This window comes from Xiphophorus hellerii, chromosome 20 (assembly GCF_003331165.1).
Source record: "Xiphophorus hellerii strain 12219 chromosome 20, Xiphophorus_hellerii-4.1, whole genome shotgun sequence".
NCBI classification, from domain to species: Eukaryota; Metazoa; Chordata; class Actinopteri; order Cyprinodontiformes; family Poeciliidae; genus Xiphophorus; species Xiphophorus hellerii.
In genome coordinates, this window is record NC_045691.1 from 34,523,963 (window position 1) to 34,546,344 (window position 22,382).

The 22,382-nt window shown below is 37.0% G+C and overlaps 1 protein-coding gene across 7 annotated transcripts in view; it reads left to right on the forward strand.

The window, feature by feature from the left end:
- foxp1b (forkhead box P1b) overlaps positions 1-22,382 on the forward strand; it is a 309,660-nt gene that overhangs the window by 190,865 nt on the left and 96,413 nt on the right. For all 7 annotated transcript variants that reach the window (XM_032548975.1, XM_032548971.1, XM_032548974.1 and 4 more), the window contains one exon: positions 15,222-15,344. In XM_032548975.1, the coding sequence (XP_032404866.1) occupies positions 15,222-15,344 (123 nt within the window). The remainder of the gene's footprint in view (positions 1-15,221; positions 15,345-22,382) is intronic.

Consider the following 22,382-nt stretch of genomic DNA (forward strand, 5'->3'; position numbering starts at 1 on the left):
AGTCATATTTCTCTTTATTCCCTCAATTTCCTTTATTCTCTTTTTTCCCCTCATATTTCTTTTTTTTTTTTTGCAGCATGTGCAACTCTTCCAATCCATGTAATTTGCATGTGTGTGCTCTCAGGACGCCTGTGTGTTTTGTTTGCAGCTTCTTTACTTTTCTTGGTGTGATTTTTCTGATCCAGACAACTCTGAATAGAGCCCTTCTCTTTAGCCATCTGTTGTTAAGCTGCTGGCTAAGCAAGACTGGGGTAATCCAAACAAACTCTGAACACACAGCAAACGGAAGCTGTCAGGTCCGCATAGCTGAGCTGACCTCGCTGGGTTATGGGGAGTGTAAGGGAAGGGGTGGAGGGGTGTTCACTCCCCTGTACCAGGCTCCAAGTGCCTCGAACCGCCTTGTTGGGGCACTGTTTACTCTCCCCTCTGCACCTCCCGAAACTTTCGCCTCTTCTCTGCCACATTCTCGTATTTCCCATCCCTGCCTCCCTCCTTTCTTCTGCTTGCCACTGTTATTCTCTTCCTCCATGTGTTTCATTTCACACTGATGTAATTTGGCAGAACACATATGAAAACTATGGAAGAAGATTATTACCACAAGATAAATAAAAATAAATTGGCTTTAGTTTTCTGATGTCAAAAGTAAGAATTTTGAGAAAACATGTTAGAATTGTGACTCTTTTTTTTAATCAATATTTTGACTTTTTTTTTCTTAAATTCTGGCCCTTTTTTCCAGAATTCTGAATTTTTTTCTGAGAATTTATTTTTTTGCTCAGAAATCTTTATTTTTCCTCAGAATTCTCAGAATTATGAGTTCTTACACAGAATTCGGACTTTTTTCTAAGAATTTTGATTTAGCCTTCCTCCCTGAAATCTGACTTTTGATCTTAGAAGATTAAAGTCAGAATAATTCTGGTAAATTCTGAGAAAAAGAAAAAAAATCAGATTTCTTTTTCTGTTGCTCTAATCCTCTTTCATTGAAAACTGTACACAGATTAAAGTCATTTTGTAAGGTGCCAGAGAAAATTCAGTAGTTCTATCCAGTTGCACTGAGCATAGAGTATAGCAGTGCTGCCCCTCTCCCACACGTTGCTGTACAGTGCCAGTTAATTGGCCGAAAAGAGACTCCTATACTTGCACCTTGATTTCTAAAATTAAGTTGTTAAATATTTAAGATTGCAAAAAACAATGGAGAGCTATGGTTTTTAAACAATTGAAGCATCATATAAGCCTATCGCTATAAGTAATAAATCAATTAACTGCATTATTTCAATAAACCTAATTTCCATATGCTTGATTGTTTTTCTACCAAAGACTGGCTAACAAAACTCTTCAGTCTAATGCATTGGTCTCTCTTCTTTTTTTGAAGGACAGTTTTGTGTACAAAGATTTTGTTTGTTGTTTGGGTGTTTTTTTAATATTTAAAATGTTTTCCATTTCCAGAATGAAACGTTCATTAGAAATTAAAGCTTACTGATCCTGGAGACAGAGGTCTTGCATTGTTATGCCATTACCATTATATTACTTGAAAATGGTAACAAAATAATATAGTTTATCACAATAACTTCTGGGACAATTGTCCACCAATGACACATCTATTATTATACCTTGTCTAATGAAGGTAGAGCTATTCTAAAACTATTATTGATAAGTATTGGGAGCATTGGGTCTGGCAGATGTGTATAACAACAGATGAGCTTGGTTTCTGCTCAGGAACAGAGGTCTGTGGCTTTGTAAAAGGAAGAGCATAAGTTCTAAATGTCAGGTAAGTTTGAGATGCACAGTCAGTTAGAAAGTCAGGCAGATAACCTTGACATTTAGGCCGCCAGTTCTGAGCACCCCCTCAACCCAAGAGGCTGCAGAGAAAGACGAGAAGGCCTGCTATCTTGTGAGCTGTACTACATTAAGAGCTAACCTATTAATCGTTTTGTTTCTGTCTGTCTGAGCCATGTTTTCCAGCCTAATAAAGCCTGGAGAAACACGATTGCGGAGTAAACAGAGAAGAATCCACACACAAACACACACACACGCACACCAACAGATGCACATCTCATTCCTTCTCCTCATCTCTCGGTGGCCACAGGGATCCAGTTACACCTGCTTGCACATCTTCTAGCAATTAGGAGCAATCTGCTTGAAACCAGTGCACGTTCAAAGACTTCCCCAGCCGTAACAAGAAGACCCTGACACACAAAGAGACACACACTGTTGATGTGTATTGGTAAACTACCGCTGGCCCCATACTTCCCTGGTGTCCGGCTTATTAGATGTTGTTCAAAACGTCAAAGGATTTTGCACATTTCCCCTTAACAGAAAGACATTGAGTTTTTAAAATCTTTTGGAATCAAATGTATTCTAGTTAGAAAAGCAGGATTTGGTTTCAACTAGTTAAATACATTTAAAAAATGATTTTGGCATATTGAAATTAGCTGTTCAGTCAAGGCCTCTGGAAACTTGTGCTTGTAATGATTATAAAAGCTTGGTTATATAATCACAAATACTTAACATTTTACATTGTAAGAATTAAATGAAGAATTATTCACATGCAATCGGAGGGACTACAAAAAATAACTCTGAGGTCCACAAATGGCCCCCGGGCCGCACTTTGGACACCCCTGTCCTAAGTATGGAGTTGGAGCGATCAGCTCCAATAAAGCTGACCGCATTGCAAAAAAAAAAAATAATAAATTAATCATTTGAATTTCTCTCTTAGACCTCAACCCCCTTTCTCCATTATTATTATTATTATTATTATTATTATTATTATTATTATTATTATTATTATTATTATTATAGTTACAGTTCTGATTACAGACGCTCTCAGTGAGTGCTAGCTAGAGACATCCTTGAAGGAAGCGGGTCCAAGTGGAAAACCATTTGGACCACCCTTTCACCTCATGAAAGTCTCACCCTCTTACTGTGTGTTCTGTCAAATTTTAACTTATAGTTTATATTTACATCTTATTCAGGGATTATATTACATTATAAAATGTCTTAAATTCATGTATCTAAAATTAAGGCCTTAAAATGTCTTAAACTTGTTTTTAAAAAGTAAGTTAGTCTTAATATTTTGTACCTCAAGCAATTGCAAAATAGTGTGACAATAAAAATCCTTGAATATATTAATCACAGGTCTTAAATTTAGTCTTGACATAACTATTTATTTTTGTAAATTCTATTTTTTTTTTTTTTCAGTGGGACTTTTATGTCAGGCAAAAGTGTGAGTAACATGCAGGGATCTACATTGCGTTCTGTGAAGCCACTGACATTATAGTTAAATGATAAATAAACTTATTTCTATGGTTGAGGCCACCAAAAACTCAGCTAAGGTTAGCTAGCTTGCGAGAATAGATAGCTAGGAAAAAAAGGTTAGCTACTTAGCTTACCTTTTTGCATCTGTTATGGGTAAGTGCAAATTTATCGCTGCGGTTGGCTGGATGATGTTTGTACATTTCTCTGGAGATATAGGTCTTAAATTACATTCATAAAGGTTTTAAAAAGTCTTAGGGTTGAGTTGGTGAAACCTACAGAAGCGCTTGTATCCCCATGTTACATCAGGTAAATTCGATGAAAGCTGAACAGAAAAAGAGCATCTCGGTTGCAGTTTGGGTGGAGGAAAAGATGAAGCGAAGGATTCAACTGAAATCAGACCTGACTGTGTGGCGACGCTCTGAGCTGGGATTTATAAGACACCCAGAGCTGGCTTTAGCAGCAGGAAACCCCAAAGCCTGTAAATAATCCACATGTGCAGACTGCGCATAAAGGCATCCAGTACTTAGCAGTTCACTTATCACACAGTGATAGCCTCGGGGACATAAGAGACGCTCTGGCCTCTGTTCACTAATGTGGTATGAAAGTAGATACAGATAAAAATGTGTGTTGTTTATTGAGGAAGTGTTAACATGGGGAGGGGAGGATGTGATCTTTGAACACATTTTAACTGTAGAAAATAAAAAAGAAGATTACAAATGACATGGATACCAAACTGCAATACTTGGTGCACATACCTTGTCATCTGTTTCTGTAATAACAGAATATCAGGAGCAGATCTACAGGGAGGCAAAGGGGGCCAATTGCCCCCTCCTGTAGTACAGTGTTACCTCCCCTCCCCCCACTCAAACTTTTATCCTTAAAGTCATACTTACAAAATCTCTTTTGTCTCGAAGCCTCTTTTAGCCTTCAAATTAAATACTAATTAACCAAAAATATATAATTGTAGGTAGAATTATAAAAGAGGTAGATAGATAAACAAAATATTGTAACTGAGTTGAAGTAGTAATACTGTGACCAATTTTTTCTCAGGTAAAAGAAAAAGGTAGCTGCTCAAGAAAATACCCAAGAGCAAAAAAAGTAAATGTTGGAAATACACCTGATTTAATATTTAGTAATGGAATAAATATCCCATGTCACTTGAATATTTTGTAATTGTTTTTTATTTGCATTATTGTTTTTTGTCTTTAAAATACCAGAATTTGCTCATAACTTCCTGTTCAGGCACTCTGATGATATCTTAAACTTGTCTTTGTTTTCTTCCAAGAGACATTGACACAATAAATAGATCTTTTAGCATTTTCACAGACTTTTTGTTGTCTCTATTTACGTACATACCTATGATGTTTAGCATTGCCGCCCCACCCATGTAGAAGTTTTTACATTCGCCACTGCAGAATATAAATGTATTTGTTTTTCTTACCTCTTACTGCCTGCAGTAACTGCAGTAACACATAAGTTATCAGTAACACATAAGTTATCAATGATATTACATATCATTGATAACTTATGTGCTATTGTGCTCATGAAGCCAATATGTCTTAATTTGTGTCTTGAGAAAAATACTTTTTTTACAGAAAACGAAATAAAAATTTAAAAAATGTACAACAGAAATCCATCTATTGGCAGATATTTCTGTGGGACATGACTAGAAATTATTTGCAGAAGATTTAACTGTTTGCTGAATTTTTCCATAGGCTATAATTAACATATTTGACAGAAAATACACTTTGGATACTGAAATACTTTGGCACAATACTACTTGACACATTATTGGCTAGCATTAGCACAGCAACTATTCCAGTGGCTTTTAATTCCCTTGAAGCTGTTTGCCTTTACCTCCAAAAGCAGATAGGGAAGGCTGTGGAAGTTAGCTTCTGCACTAGTACCAAAAAGGCTTCCACTGTGCATATTAATCCATAATAAAGTATATTTTATCAATTGAGCTTTAAAAACAGTTAAATAGCTTCCTAGCAATAACCAACCGCTTTGTTGTTTTTAAAGTCAACACACAGCTTCAGTTATTATAGCTGGAAACTAGCAATCAGGCCAGAAATCTGGGTGTGGTGATGGACTCTGACCTGATCCTTCAGAGCCACAAAAAGACTATTACAAAGTTGGCCTTCTATCACCTGAAGAACATTTACAGGATTAGAGGACTAATGTCTCAGCAAGATCTAAAGAAACTCATCCATGCGTTTATCTTTAGTTGCATTGATTACTGCAACATTGTCTTCACAAGTCTGCCTAAAAAAAATAATCCTCAAGCTGCAGCTAATCTGGAATGATGCTGCTCACGTTCTCACTAAAACCAGAAATATAGAGCACATCATCCCAGTTCTAAAGTCTTCCATTGGCTTCCTGGAGCTCAGAGGATAAATTTTAAAATGCTGTTTTTACTTTATAAATAGCTGAACAGCTAAGCAACAGGATACATTAAAGATCTGTTGTTGTTGTTGTTGTTATCAACCTTCCAGACCTCTCAGGTCTTTTGGTTCTGGTCTCCTCTGCAGACTCAAACATGGAGAACCAGCATTCAGCTTCTATGCACCATAAATCTGGGACAAACATACAGAAATTTGTTAAAACAGCCAAAACACTGAGCACCTTTAAATCTAGACTAAAAACCCACATTTCATGTATTAGTTTTTTTAAACCATAATAAATGAAACACTAACCAACATTTTGATTTGTAATGATGACACTTGGCAACATGTAGTGTTTTAATTGTTTATTGTGTTCTATTTTGCATTGCATTTTTGTGTTGAAATGGTCTATACAAATAAACTTGATTGATTAAAATAGTCAGTTCCAAGCAATTTTAGAGGTGATCTCACTTATTCCAACAATTGCAAATATTAGCTATTGCTGGATGACAAATACTGGTGGTCCACTGTAAAAATGATTCATCAGTAGTTCAAGCCCGTGTTTCAGTTTAAGTAAAAAAAATTAAAAAAAAGATAATAATGTTGATGAATGGAAGAAGTTGAACATTTTCACATTTTGTCATGTTAAAACCATAAATGTAATTTTTCTCAGCCACTCCAATAATCTAAAACCCTACATAAAAGCCTGTGCAAGCAGTTACCTTTAAAAGTAACCTGATGAATAAGTAGAGTTCTGTTTTGTGCAATGTAACCTCAGAATAACTAAAGTTGTTTAGTGGAAGCCTCAGATGTTTGTTAAAGAACATCAGATATCAAACTATACAATAATGAGCGAAGGAAACTGCAGATAGACTGAGGATAATGTTGTAGAGATGTTTAAAGAAGAATTAGATTGTTAATATCCCAAGTTTTGAAAATCTCTTAAAGCACTAAGTTGTTAATTTGAAAATATACTATAGAATCCATGCAAACATTCTAAGAGATGACTGTCCACCTAAACTCATTGGCTGAGCAAAGAGAGAATTAGCTACCATACTAAGTAGTACTTGTTTACTGCACCAATGGTACAGCAAAATTTGTGGAAGAATGAACTGTGGTCAAATTAGATGAAAGTTGACATCTATAACCTACACGCAAAATGTAATTTATGAAGGAAAACTAAATCGCAAATCACTCTGACCCTACCATCCTCATACCGAAACCTGGTGATGGCATTACCACCTATTAGAAGTGTAAAATACTGAGGTGGTGGTTCACCTTCCAGCAGGTCATTGACCCTCAAAAAGCACAATCAGAACTGCAGTGGCTTGGTTTAGATTAAAGAATATTCATTTAAGTCCAGATCTAAATCAGATTGAAAATATGTGGCCAAACATAAAAACTGATGGTTTCCATTCAGTCTGAGCGTGAGCTATTATGTAAAGAATGATAATAAATGTACAGCACCCCCAAAAGACTGGCCACTCTAACTATGTTGAAATGTTGTCTTATAAAGTATTTATTCCCAGGTTTGAATACATATATAAGTAAAACCTAATTTCTAATTTTTGATTTCATGTCAGTCATGTATGTATTGCTTAGCATCAATAAATTGGAAACAGTAAAACCAGGAGTGTCTCATTGTAGAATGAGGAAACGGTGAAACGCATGAAAACAGCACAACCAGAACTGCAGTGACTTGATTTGGATCAAGCCTCAGTGTTTCAAAAAGCAGTTTTTTGAAACAGTCCACCTAAACTGCATTTGAAACACTGTATTTTAAAATAGTATTTCAAAAAACTGTATCTCACAAGTTAGCAAACTACATTTTAGCTATGTCAAGTAAGCTTTAAGGTCAGAGGAATAACAAGTAGAAACTCAAAAATTTCCTACTGTTTATTTAAACCTAACATATGTTCATTTCCATTTGATCACACTGCAGTTTTGAAATCTGTACCAGGTGTCCTGAACCTATTGAATGTTAGATCAAAGCAGACCATATTCAGAGGTGACGGAGGAGGAAGCAGAACGCTCTGAAACAGAAGAGTGGCTTTCTTCCTAAGCACTCATGTAATTCTTCACAAAGTGTTATTGTTGCCCAGTATTAGGCCTCTTGAAGGTATGTCACTTCCACTGCTCTTTTTAAAAACACAAGCTTGACGGCGGCATTCCAAGTCAGGCCCACCAGAAATTTAAATATGCTCACATGACGGTGTTTTTGTTTATGTATCAATGAGATGAGTGTTGACTTTTTATACAGCTATGGAACTCAGATTGTGCAAAGCTACGTTTGGCATATTATTCCACTTATAACTTGGCATTTGTCCCTAGTTATAAGTGAAATAATCTGTCAGTGAAACTAATACTTTTTCATTAATATTAAGGAGTTATTGACTTAAAACAAGCTCCTACATCTTACTGAAAAGGTACTTGTCAATTATTTTTATGCAATTTGAAGTGTGATACTATATTTGGACTTGAAACTAGACCAAAAATACTTGTTGAGATTTTGTGTTTTTACAGTGAAATTCTTTTCCTTAGATAGGCAAACACAAACGTTATGTGTACCCACATTTTTTACTTAAAATCACAGAATTATAGGTATACTATTTTTTTAAAATCGATGTCAATCAAGTCAATATTGAGATGTAAATTATTAATTAATAATTTAGTAAGCATGAAGTTCTTAATTTGAAGCAGAATTGTTCAAGATAGGTAATTATTGAAAAAGTGCTTAAAGTACTTCAATGAGCTGAAACTTAAAAACACTGTTGGGATAAATAAAATGAAGTGATAAAATAGAAGAAAATCAAATTAAAATGTGCAAATAATTTAAGAGCTAAATATCTGAGCATTTTATTACATTCATAAAGAAATATTTCTGACCTCAACTTAGTGAAGGAAAGTTCTTCCTTCAATATTATAAGCAGTATTAAACGTAGCTATCATCTCGACTCGATCTTTGCGCCTTTTTGTGCTTTTTCAGCATTTCAAATCACTGTATATTAGAATCAGTAACAAATGCACTATTGCAAGTGTTGTGGCAATATCGGATCATCTGCTTCAAGAACGTGTACAGTTTCTTTCTGTGTGTGACTCGCGTCGATTGCTGTTCAAAATCCAGCCAATCAACCAACACTACTAAAAATAAAATTTTGTTTGTCAAGGACTTAAGAAGCACGTCTCTTAACCTTTACAGTTGTTTCCAGTGACTCACTGTGTTTTTTCCTTTTTGAGAGTTCTCTTGAAGTGATCTGGGTTTAACAAAAACAGCTAGAATGTTTAACTCTGTTTGTAATATTAGCAACAAAAAGATTAGCTATCTATGTGCCATAGCCCGTTTGAATTAAAAGTATAACAATATGCAACTGCTGCAGGTTATTGCAGAGCAAGACATTTCACAAGGCATTTTTGAAAATCCATCACTTTCTGAACCACAACAAATTTGCAAACCAGGATTATAGTTTCATGTCGGAGCACTGGGAATAATTCAGGGCTTAACTTAGGACACTTTCAGTGTCTGAGACTTTTTTTTCTTTTCCTCCATTGATCGATTGCTGTCACTGGATAAGTATGATAAAGACTAACATCATGGTTCCATATTCCTTTTTTTATACCCAAATAATTTATATACTCAAATGTCCAATGTGGCAAAAGATCAAAATAGAGAGAAATGGAGTGAAGCATCTTTTTCCCTCAGTAAGTACTTAGACAGTGAGGAGTGTTGTTTTCAGTTAAACCTGGTGGGGCTTACCTTATGCTGACTGATTTGAAAAATATCTCATTTTCAAGCCCCTCAAAGCAGCTGGTCATTGTGAAATTTGTCATATTCCGATATTCTGAGGGTATCTCTCTGCATCTCTAGATGACAGAAACTCTTTCGCCAACAGTCTTTTATCCATGTACTTATTTTACAATGTTTCTTGGTGGAAAGTACTTTTAAAAACTGTTAAAATTGGCCATAGCAACAAACCTTTTCATACAGTGTTCTCTACGTTTCTTTTATATTGACAACTGTGGAGAAAGACTTCCCAGAAATGGATCTTTTCATTCATTACTGTCTGAATTTCCTACCATAGCTTGTTGACTCAACTCTGTGTTCGAACACCCTTGACTGTAAACTCAGATGCACAAGCACACACAGACACACATTTTACTGCATGTGTCATCAGATAGTGGAAAAAAAGATACAAGTAAACACTCAAGCTACACCAGGCAACACCAGCCACCTTTGGGTGTACTAAACGATATTGTGGCTGTGTGTGTTTCTTTCTTATTTTTATTCATTATAATAGTTTGCCAGAACTTGTGGGATTACATTTGTAAGATGTTTTTGATTATTATTATTGTTATTATTATTATTATTATTATTATTATTATTATTATTATTATTATTATTTTGGCCACTTTAAGATGATTACCACCTTTCCCAAATGTACACTATTATAACTTGTTGTTTTACATATTGTTTGCAATTATTTCTGTATGTAGATCTTTCTAATTAAAGGAATCAATTTATTTTCTTAGTTCAAACTTCATGTTATTGTTACCTTCCTAAACTAATCATTTATTTTTTGCCAAAAGTGATATTTTTGTCTAAATCATCTTTTGGCAAAAAATGTACTTAGGTCATTATTTATATGTGAAATGTATTCACTTAAAAAGATGATTCTAAATGAAAACATTCAAACACTATAATATCACCCGTTTTTCATAATTTCCCACTCTCCTCTGCCCAACATCTTAATTGTATGGATACTTCCAGTTTTTCTGTCACATTTAAAGTTGTTTTTCGGAGTAAAAACCCAGTACCTGAAATGTAAGATGTAAATATTGGCCCTGGCGTGGGAGTGAAACTTGCTCACAAACTTCTTACTTTGAATCTGAAGACTTTCTATATGAGTGTCCGTGCTTTGAAGGGGAGTTTCCCCAGCGAATTTCAATGCAAAACAACACAATTAGGTATGCAGAACAAAATGTGTTTGTCCCTGCATGAGACACATCCAGACTGAGGCAGAAAGAGAAGTTGCTTTTTTGTTTTTTTTTTTCTGCTGCTTCTGAGTTAAGTTTGGTCAAACGCAGCGTGGCCTCTCTCTGTAGCCTGCGGTTGTATTTGTGCCTCATGATATCATCCCACCGCCGTGTGTCTGGGAGGGGTCAGTCTGCACAACCCACACACAGGCCACCACACAGCTGTTGGTTTCAACTGCCTCTGTGCCTCTAAACTTTTACTGGCACCAAGCCCTCGCCTGTATCTGTTTTTGTCTGCGCTCACCCCAACCTTTTTTTCTGTTTCCTTGTTGATAACTTACTTTCACACAGTCTTTAACGGGTTTCACTCCCTTTTTCACATGTCGCTCTTTCACCTCTCTGCCGGCTTTTCTTACCGTTAAAAAAAATGTTCCAATGAGCGTTTTTTTTTGTTTGTTTGTTTTTTGAACCAATTGTTAAAAGTCAACGAATAATTGAAAAGAAGAGGTAGAGATGATCTTATGTGGTTGATGAGTTTGGTTGTAGGCGATCTTCTTGGGGGAACACGGAAAGAATGAGGCAGCTTATTTACTCAGATGGTTTACTGGTGGAGGTGTGAGGGCCGGCCAGCACACTGTGGGAACACAACGCTTTGCTTTTCTTGGTATCGCCAGCTATTTTTTGAGACCACTCTGTTTCTCTCCCCGGTGCTCTCCAGCTTTGTTTGCTCTGGATGGCATGTTTGATTATTTATCATAAGGGAAAAAAGGGAGTAGCTGGAGCAATAAACATGTGACTGCGCTGTATTTTGTTTTCCACCAAAAAGGCTGTGTCCTTTAGCAGATTTTTGAAGTGACCATAAAGTCTTTTGTTTGCTTTCTAGTGGGGGAGTTGGGCCGAGTGGAAGGAGGATCAAAAAGTTCAGATTAGCATCTCTGATGGTGTGTTTTTGCTGTAGGTGCAACTTTTCAACAGACAAATATTTAATCTGGATGGCTTTTCTCGTCCCAATGAAATTGTTTGGACATCTCTTGGTTGTTTATGCCTGCCTTACATGAACAGGAGAGCATGTAGATGTTTCTGTGATGTCTGAAAATATGCATAACCCTAGAACCTTTTCATTTTTTATCATATTTATACATCATTTTGGTATGTTATGTAACAAACCACAATAAAGTGATGCATGCATTTTGAAGATAAAGAAAAAAAGATTTATGATTTTCATTTATTTTCTTTTGTTGTTTTTTGCAAATAAAGGTCAGAAATTGCATGAAGTTGTGCCCATTCATGTTTTGCTGACATTAACATCTAAAGACATTTGTTTCTTCTTTAAAAGTGGCTAAAAAAATGTCTAAAGTAAATAAATCTGACTGTAAATAAATATCAAATTTCAGGGATTTTATTTACAGATTATTTGTTATGCTTGAACACTGACTGGGGCATTCTAATGAATAAATATGGTTTGATCTAGGGGTTTGGTGATATTGCCAAAAAATGATATGATGACATGTATTTTCAATACCTTGATAACTATATCACAAATAATATTCCACATGTTCTGCTTTTTCTTTGTTTTGGGAGGATGAGGAGGTATTTATAAAGTCACTACATTAAAAATATTCATATAAAAATATGTACAAAATCACACAGTATGCTTAACATGATAAGGAAAATACAAAATAAATGTAATGTAAAGTAATTTAACAAAAGCAGTCTGAAATCAGCTACCAAATGGAATTAAATACTTAAATACAAAATTAAACTAACTGTTGTGCTTCAGCAGTACATTCGTTTTACAAGATGTTTAAAAGTACTCATATTTTAAAAAATTGCAATAATGTACAAAACTAAGAATCGTGTTTTAATATAAAAGGATATCTTACTTTTAAAAATGCTCAACGACAAAATATATATCGTACATAAAAGCTTGTGCACACTTCCTAATGATCTGGAACTTTGCTTATTTTCATTTCTTCCATCTGTGATGGACATCTCTGTGTTATTGTTTGTAGCCCCCATCCCATGCAGTGCTGATTTCACCGCTTTACCAACAATGTGTGAAATATGATTTTTTTTTTTTTAAGGACTATCTGATTTAGGACATGGAGCAATAAGCACTTTCAACTCTACTGCCCTCATAGCTCAGCACACCTCTGGCCTCCTGGTGACCACGGGAGATTAACAAAGGTCAATCATATCAAGTTTTGTGAAAATTGGATGATGCATGTGTGATTTAGAGCCAACCATATGCAAAAGTCGAGGAATTAGAATTTGCCATTTAACCACTCCCACATGGTTCAGCCATCAACTAGTGTTGAGAGCAGGATTTACTGTCATGTTCTATGTCATTAAACAGGTTTATATCTCCATAAATCAAAGATTAAAAGGAAGAAAACCAGCAGAAAAACAGGTGGCTTCCTGTTGAAAGGGGGTAGAGATAAGGTGATGTCACCATTTGACCATGTGAATGTGATGAGCTCTGGTCTGTTATAACAGAAAGAAAGTTTTATGCAGCCAGGAGCTTGTGTGTGGAAGTTATTCCACCTTATTTTTTTATGGCCAGTAACCAGATTTTGAGGCACACGCTTTGATGTAGATAACTTTGACCTTCCATCCCTCAAGACTCTGCTGACTGATTCTGACGTCTGTATGTCAAAAGCTGCAGGAAGAGTTCGCTCAGATACAACATGTGTAAAAAAGACTCAATGGCAGCTTTGATCCAAAATGGTTGACTTCTTGTTGAGTTTGGACCATGGCTTCAGGAGACCTTTTGGTTTGTCCTTAGAAGATATGTGTACCAAATTGGGGCAATTGGGGCTAATTTTTTAAAAGATTTTCATAGGGCACTGTGGAGGAATTAGACCACACCTACCAAATATTACACTGTATTCTTGTTGGGGGGGCAGATTAAGATTGGTCACAGTGAGATTGGTGCAGCTCAGCTAAAACATGTGTAATTTAAAGCCAAATGTATGGCAACTGTGTGACCTCTGACTTTGCTGTGCCATGCCCTCCAGCAAAAACTGTGTTTTAAAGCAAGTGATACGAACATGTTATCTGTCTTCTGAGACAAGATAAACTTGATTAGGTCAAGGGGATCAGAGATGGAACTTTCCAAGAAAAAAAAGCGACTTCCTGTTCTGAGGAGGCAGGTCTTAAATGACATAGTCCACATTGAATTATTGGGAAATCCAACAAGGATGACCAAATTTGGTACAGTTTGACCTTTGCATGTGAAAGTTACAGTGTTTTGTTTGCGATGGCGAGTAAGCCAGGTCCACCGCTTGGCCATGTATCCTAAACGTGCTAAAAGAACTAATTATTTTAATAGCTTTTAATCCCCCATCCCATAACTGCATACTGACCGAAATTGAACAGGTGAAAATACCTAGAAGGAGCTTGTTAAAGTTTGAGGTGTGTAAATGTCAAAAATGGCCAAAATGTGACCTTTGGCCCAAAATAGATGACTCCCTGTACATTTTAGGTGTTATACCTACGTACTGAATTTCAGATCTGTACTATGTACTGTTTGTTCTATCTCACTTTCGGTGCTGCAGAGCAGTTTGGCCATACCTGCTTTTGATTTCATTGAAATCCAAAAATCTTGTGTGGCGGACAATTTTGGTGAGCTTTCCAATATATTAAGGCCTCCTAAGAGCCATGTGAAGTGGCAAAGAAATGTTGTTTTTTGGGGGGTTTTTTTAAAAAGAAGAAATCCTTCAAATTCAGTAGGTCTTAGCAGCGATTAACTGCTCAGGCCTAATTGAATATAGTCTCTAAGAGCAGTTTAGTGATATAAATCACACTTCTATATGTGACTGGTGTCCTAAAGAATCTGATTTCAAATAGGTATGTTTTTCAAGAACAGCGTTTGTGCTTATGTCATTATGAATGCTGTGTCATGCAGTTACTGTCATACAGTTAGCTAAAAAAGAAATAATAAATATATTTTATGATCATTTTGTTGTCACAATAGTTACTACAAAATATCATGATAAAATTTCAGGTCCATATAATCGCCACCCTATAATCCTTCGCTGCATCACTTTCACTGTCACATGACCAACCTCCTCATCCTCCTGAAACACAAACAACAAATAGATGGAATACACATCAACTGTTAGCATACTGATACCAATATTTAAAAAAGAAATCTAACATCGGGCTGATACCGATATAAAAAAATAAATTACATTGGCCAATAGCAAAAGAAAACTAACCCTAACCCTAATATATTATACATCACTAATCTCAACTTCCTGTTATAGTCCAAGCTGGTTTCCTGGATTCCCTTGTATTTAGCTCAATTAACACTTTCCATCATCCTCCTATAGAAAAAAAAATGTTTCCCCAAAGTATGATGCTGCCATCACCACCATGTTTTTGTTTCACAGTGGTGATTGTGTGGTTAAAGTTATGTACAGTGTTAGTTTTTCACAATTATTTAATAAAATACAAGTAAAACACAAGAATGGTTGTGGCTGCAAAGTGACAAAGTGTAAGAAGATGGCTTTAAAAAGTTGTAGTTGGAAGATATTGCCAGACTATCTACTTAATACTTTTCTTTAGCACATTTTTAACCCATTGTTGTTGGGGGGGTTTTCACTCTGACAGGCCTTCCAAGTCGCTCGGCAGATTCTCCTCCAGCAGCAGCAGTCTCAGGTGCAGCTGCAGACTCGACTGAACCCTGGGCGCAAATCTCCCAAACTCAGTGACAAGCAGCAGAGCCAGCTACAGGTAACCTGTCAAAAGCGCCATCAGCTTCAAAGACAATCTCCTCTGTATTAACATGGTGTTATCAGGTGGTTTTGCTTATTTTACTTTGTGGTTTGCTGAATTCGGAAAAAAAAACAATCTAGTGAACTTTTGTAGCAAGAACACAGTGTGCAAAAAAAAAGAGTACAGCACAGGGTTAAGTTCACAAACAGGAAATTAGAAGTAGCTGTGCAACATGTGCAGTTATGTATTTGCTACATTATGTGTGATTTAGTATAACACACACATGCACACGCCGATGTGAGAAAAAAGATGTGAAGCAGAAATTGTGTGTGAAAATCCGGTTTTTAGACATAACAAAATTCCAGCCAAAATCATCAACAAATCTTTTCAGACAGGACATAAGTTTGAGTTTAAGGAGAAGAAATTTTGTTTTTTGTTTTTTTAAAAAAGGGAAGAAGCAAAGAAAAAAGTCTGTGCAAAGAAAAAAAAGCAAAGAAATAAGTCAGCCTGTGCTCATCCTTCCCGCTTTTCATCACAATCAGTAGGATTATAGGAAGTGGCAGCTTTCTGCCACCAGCAGCAGGAGGTGCAACAGAGCAGCCCGTCTGGTGGGGTAGATGTTCCAGATTGTGGGGGCTTCAAGTAAAAGCAGGGATAGATGCAGAAAACCGTAACAGTCAAGTGAGTTACAGAGAAACATAAAGAGTTAAAGAAAAAAGAATCCTTTTCCATAAATTGGCTTAATCTCATTTGATTTTAATTCCAACATTGCCACGTCTGTGATGCAATATTTACCTTAATTTCAGATCACTTGCCTTCAAAGATGTATATCTATGTTTAAGAAAGGAGCGCTTGTTTGCTCCAGTGCGAAATTACAAGTGACTTTAGGGACTTGGTAATTCGTACAGAGGCCCTCATTCTCTGCGTGCACACACATGTGGATATATATAATATTTAATACCTCTTATTATCCCATCAGGGGCAGACTTTTTTTTTTAACGAGCTATTGTTGTAGCTGGGTCTAAAGTCAGGTTGTGGAAAAGCCCCTTTGTTGTGCAAATGTCTTGGAAATTGCTCCGGAGGATGAAATATGACTGCAATAATCTTTCAGTGGTGTGCATATTTGTCAGGATTCCAAAAAAAGTTGAAAGGATCAAACTGAAGTATTTTTTTTCCCCTGGACGGTGTGGTGGAGGTCGGCAGAGGGGACCGCGGCAGCAGCGGATTCCAGCGTACAGCCAGTTGTTGGTACATAGTGGAGCCCCAGAGCATCTCCTGCAGACAAAGACTAAATTAAAATTCTAATTTATTAATGTATACAGAGAGCTCGACCAAGCTGTCACTCAGCTATTGAAGAGAGAGAGAGTCTGGCTCGCTCTCCCTCCCCCTTGTTTCACTCCCCACCTCAGTACACTTCTCGTGCGGTAGAGCTCAGTCTTGCCGGAGTGTCTTATTGAATGTTGCAAATTGCCTGCTCTCTAATGCCGTGAGTTGCATTTTGTTGACATTACGCAAAAAAAAGAAAAGCCACAGGTTCAAACAAGTATTTGTTGATCTCTGAATGATGTATTCTGCTAATTAAATACACCCCACAACCATACACACGTAGGCCAAAGCATTCATGAATAAACATCAGTGTCGTTCTGAGGATGTGTTACGCCTCGTTTGTGTTTCTGTTGTTCTTCATGGTGGTTAGATTGTCTCCGCTGCTGGTTGTTTCGTCTCTTCACGTTTTTCTTATGTTTGCAGTTCGTGTCTGCAAAAAACTCAGGGACAAGATGGAGCTCTCTGCCACATAATGTCATGTACTGACAGTTCTGTGGGGGCGTTCCCTACATACTTTGACATTCAGCGACTTAATGGGATTTTTTTGTACTCTACACCAGGCACTATGACATTCTTAAGAAAAAACATTGGGGTTTTATGGTATTTGCTGTATTTTCTGGAAAATAAGGGATTTTTCTGATAGTCCGTTAGACTCGATTTGATTTGAGACCAAAACTGGAACATTTGTTGCATTTTCAGCTGGTGCCATTCTACTTTACACTGCGCTGTGTCAAACAAAGCAAATCCTTTGAAAGACATGTTCACTTCTTTGTCTGTGATGGTGCTCCACCAAGAGCTACTGAAGGAAGAGACACAAAAAGATCTGAAGAAGATACTGAGCTCAACTTCCTTCTTCAAGAAATGTAAACAAGAATGGAGTGGCTTTAAATTTTGGAGTTTGTAGGATTTCTCTTTTGTATTTGATAAAGGACCAGTCATTTCTCCCATTAGCGCTAGCACGTTTGTTTTAGTAGTGTTTACCCAGAATGCCTTGTGCTTAATTCCGCTTTGTGCTTCTTGATTAGTCTCTGATCTGCTTGCTTTCACATGTGCACTCATACCGCCCTAGACTTCACTTCAACCAAACTGAGACGCAGGTTTGTATGCAGACCAGAGTTTGCTTTTTTGGTTCATATCAGTTTGATTACGCATTCACACCTCACCAAATGAACCAGACTTCCTAGGCAAGCAAACTACAGATCAATTAAAACAAACTAAGCAGGGCTGGTGTGAATCCACCCTAATTTGCCCTTTCTTCATAGTTTAACTGGTCCTGCAATTTGTAGTCAGGTGCAACTAATCATGTTTTTTTCTTTTTCAAGACACATTTTTTGACTGCTGCAACTTATTATATTTCTTATATTGATTTAAACAGACTTGAGGATAAACTACTTAGGCTTAGTATAAATATACTGATGTGTAAAATTTCACATGTTTTTGCTACCTTGCAATTTATAGACATGGTATAGTGGTCATAGCTTATATTATGCTTGATTGACATACAGCTCTTAGCCAAAAAGCTGTAGTTTGAAAACAGTTACCTTAATTAGAGTGATGAATGATGCTACTTTCACTTCCACATTATTACTGGGCTTGTTTTTTACAACCAGACAATTTTTTGTGAGGGAAAAAGTGTTGTAATTTTCTTTCAGCCAGCTGACAAGCAGTGCATAGCAACAGATGAGATACAGAGAAAACTGCTCACTCCAGTAATTTCTCTAGCATCTCGTAAAAAAGTCTTGAAGGCATAGAAACAATACAAGGAAGAATTTTTGAAAATTTTATAAGCTATGGTTATAAATTGACAGAATATTAGTAGTACAATTAAATTACTTGGGCTGGACATTATTACTGAAAAACATATGATTTAAGTATTTCATATCAGTCAATATTGATAATTATTGATTAGTTTGTTATTTTAAATATCTGAAATATTACCAAACTAGTGACATGACTTTTCCTGTTTTATCCAGTTTTTTTTATACTTGTTGTTTTTTTGTTTATGTTTTGTTTTGTTGAGCAGTTATGAAACACTGTAACAAAACATGGAACTGCTGCTGTGCAAGCTACTCAACAGGTTGTTCCTAGGTAACCAAAGACCAAGCGAGTTCTTTGATGCCACCAACCTACCTTAGCTGGCTGGGAGAGGTTGAGCAGCTAAAGCCTTTCCTATGCCTACATCCCCCAGAATGCTGTGCTGTACTGGATCAGAGTTCAGTGAAATTATTGAATATTCTATCAGATGTACCATCTGTTGATATTGATCACCTGCCTATTGCAACATATACAGATATTTTTTTTTATTTTCCAGCCCTACTTAAACGCTACATAAAATTTGAGTTATGACTAAAATATCTTCATAATTCATGACATTACTACAACTAAAAATCAAAATCTGTAAACAAATTTATATTTGTTTACAGATGTGAATTGGCAAAGAGGAGAATTAAAAGCAGCAGTCAGTTTTATCTCAGTTCCCCTTTATAAAAACTGAGCTCACAGGATCCCCATTTGCACACACAAACATACATACATGGAACATATTTTACCCCCATCACACAGGCCTGCATAATTATTCTCTCTCGAGGTGGACCGGGACATCAAAAGACACGATCCAACAATTATGAGACCATAGTAAAGAGAGCAACTCATAAAAGCACTTGATCTGCAAACGGAGCTCCATTCATCTCAGCCGTCTTCCTATTAGGCATGAACGAGGAGCTGTGCTGGAAGACTTTTTTTACTCATTCTGAGATGTGACTCATTTCCAATTCATTCAAGTCAAAGAAATATATAATGAAGCACATTATATATGAAACATCTGGTTAGAGATAGAAAAAAAATGACCTGCATAGAGTACAGAAGGGGGGAAAAATTATGAGTCAAACAAACCTCGGCATCCTTGATCAGTGTTAAATGGCTCTTTGGTATTATGTCTTCGACTGGGGTCTCCCCTCGGCCCACTGCTGCCTTGGATGAAGATGCCGTACACTCAGCAGCTCAAAGGCCTTCTAATCAGAGCAGAGATGCTAGCAGCTGGAAAGCAGCTAAACATACTTGACTGGTCAAAAAAACAGTAAATTACATCGACAGAATGACACGTGTAATTAAAAGAATCCATGCTGCTTTAGCTCTTTCTTTTTTTTACTTTCGTGCTCGCACCTACAGTGGCACAGTGAAGAGAGCCAGCTACTCCCACCCCGCTAATTACCATTATCAGTGAAATGGTAGGGTTTGACTCATTAGTTCCATGTGCATTTAATTAGAGGCAGGCTGAAATTGGATTTAACTTATTACTTTTTCATGGATCACTTTCTTGTCATCACTTCAAATTGGATTGCAGCCCCAGGTAACTAATTATGCCAGCCGCAGGATCAGGAGTGAAGAAATAGGTAATTAGGAAGAACACTGTCGGACCCTCGCTTGATAGTTCACCAACATCAGGGTTGGAGGGAGAGACGGGTGAGTGGGGGGCACACAAGGGGAGTTTCTGCTATTCTGTGGCGTTGCACGCTGTAAAGGCTGGTTAACCACAGCTCTTTTGCAAGGGATCCAAGGTATGCATCGACCCCCTACAGGGGGTTATGTGACCCTCAGCTGGGCCTAGATGTTGTTTCAACATGATGTCTATGCTACCAGATTATACTTGTTCCTCATTCATTGGACAGAATTTTATGTACATGGCACTGCTGCAGAGAAGAAGTTTGTCCCCTGCAGATACGGTTTGAATTTTACTGTATGAACGACTGGGCCTACAATGGTTAACACTTGCTATGTTTCCATTTGCACAAATTGGAATTGTGAAAAATAATTTGCTTAATGGAAATGCAGCAATTTTGAAAAAACACATTTTTCGATAAAACGTTTTTGTGTTTTTTCCAGCTGTATCAAAATTTGTTTTTCACAAAACTGCAATGGAAACAAATTTTTTGCATCACACAAGTCACGTGATCAACAACCAGAAGTTACTGCTGGTGGAAATGACAAAGAAGACAGGTGGTGGTAATAGGACAATGACTTGTATTAACATACATAGGTATGATTTTAATTGTGTTTCTTATTTAATGGAAACAACACAATTGCAGAATTGTGTTTTTTTGACATTAGTTAAATGTCCACAATGTTTAGAGCACATTTGTAATGGAAACGCAGCACCAAGAGAGTTCTAGTTTCAATTTCCAGATAGGGGTCTTTCTGAACTTAAAAAGAAAAAGAAACACAAAACTTTTACAAACAATTGAGTTTTTAAAAAACACGCAGTCATCTATTAGAAAACGATTAACAGAGAAGAATACAAGGATGGGAGGAGGAGGGGGGAAGGGAGTGGAGCCTTTCTTCCACCCTGCCAGGGGTTGGAGTTTTCATGTTCTCCTCATGCATGTGAAAATTCCCTGCAGGTACTCCAGCTTCTTTTAACAGTCCAAGAACGCTAAGAAATTTTGAATTAGCACAGATTCATATTACAGATGTTTGTTAGGGGTGTTCTGATGTAATATTGATATAGGAAATCGGACCGATATCAACCAAACATGAGTATTGGATTATATTGAACTGCATCAAAAATTTCCAATTTAAGTACACTGATAGAAGCACTTCATTCCAGCATTTAGTCCACCCCAGCATATATATACAGGAGTACTTGTAAATGAGGGGCCTTTTAAGACAAAAACTATGTTTTGTCTCTCACACACTACTAAAGCCGCCTACTCCGGCTCACTTACTTAGAGCCTAAGTGAACCTCTGAGTGCTTGAGGAGGGAGTGGTAAAGAACGGCTGGCTGAAATTAGCGTTCATAAATCAGATCAACCTTGAGCTAAACGCAGCTTGCTCCGCAGAGCTCCAATATCCAACTTGAAGCTAACTTCACTGTGGTATCAATGCATGCTAGATCTGATCTCCAAATTATGCCCCGCCTCTACCGTGACACCTCTCACACAGAAAAATACAAGTCTCATCCCCATTCATTCATTCATTCATACAGCCTAGTGTTAGTTCACACACACACATACATTTTCGACCTATCGTTCAGAATAGTATGTCTGTATGCTTTGTGTGTATGTGTGTGATATTTTAGTAGTGTATATGTGCAATTTTAGTCTTGTGTGTGCGCGAGAGAGAAAAAATGCATGCGCGTGCAATACTAGTTTATATGTGCAATCTTAGTCTTTTATGTATGCGTGTGAGAAAAAATATTGTATGTGTGTGCGACATTTTAATAGTATATATGTGCAATTTTAGTATTTTTTGTGTGTAGGGGTGTTTAGTAGTGTGTGAAAGACAAAACATAGTTTTTGTCCTAAACAGCCCCTCTTACTTGCATCCTGTATGCAAACCCATTTCTTTTTTTAAAACCTTAGTGTCCACCTCTCACAGAGGGCATCACCAGGTCAAAAGTTAATGGTTTTGTAGCTTACAAGATGAAAGTCTTTTAGAGCTTCCCTCCTCCTTGCGTTTGCTCTTCTTCACATCCTTCATTTGTAGTCTGTTGGGGGCCAAGCGTGATATGATACAATCCAGGGGCCAAGCCTTCAGTGACAGAACGGGGGAGAAGTAGCTGCCATCTCTTTTTTCCCTCCTCTCCCACTGTTTTTGCTGCAGGCCCATGAAATCATCCTGACACATGTACACCACGGAGTTCCAATGTGTAAGTCATTAAAGCGCTAGGCCGGGACCTGTCATCTGGAGCTCAGTCCTGGCTGCAGGCAGATCCCGGGCGGCCTTCTAAGGTGC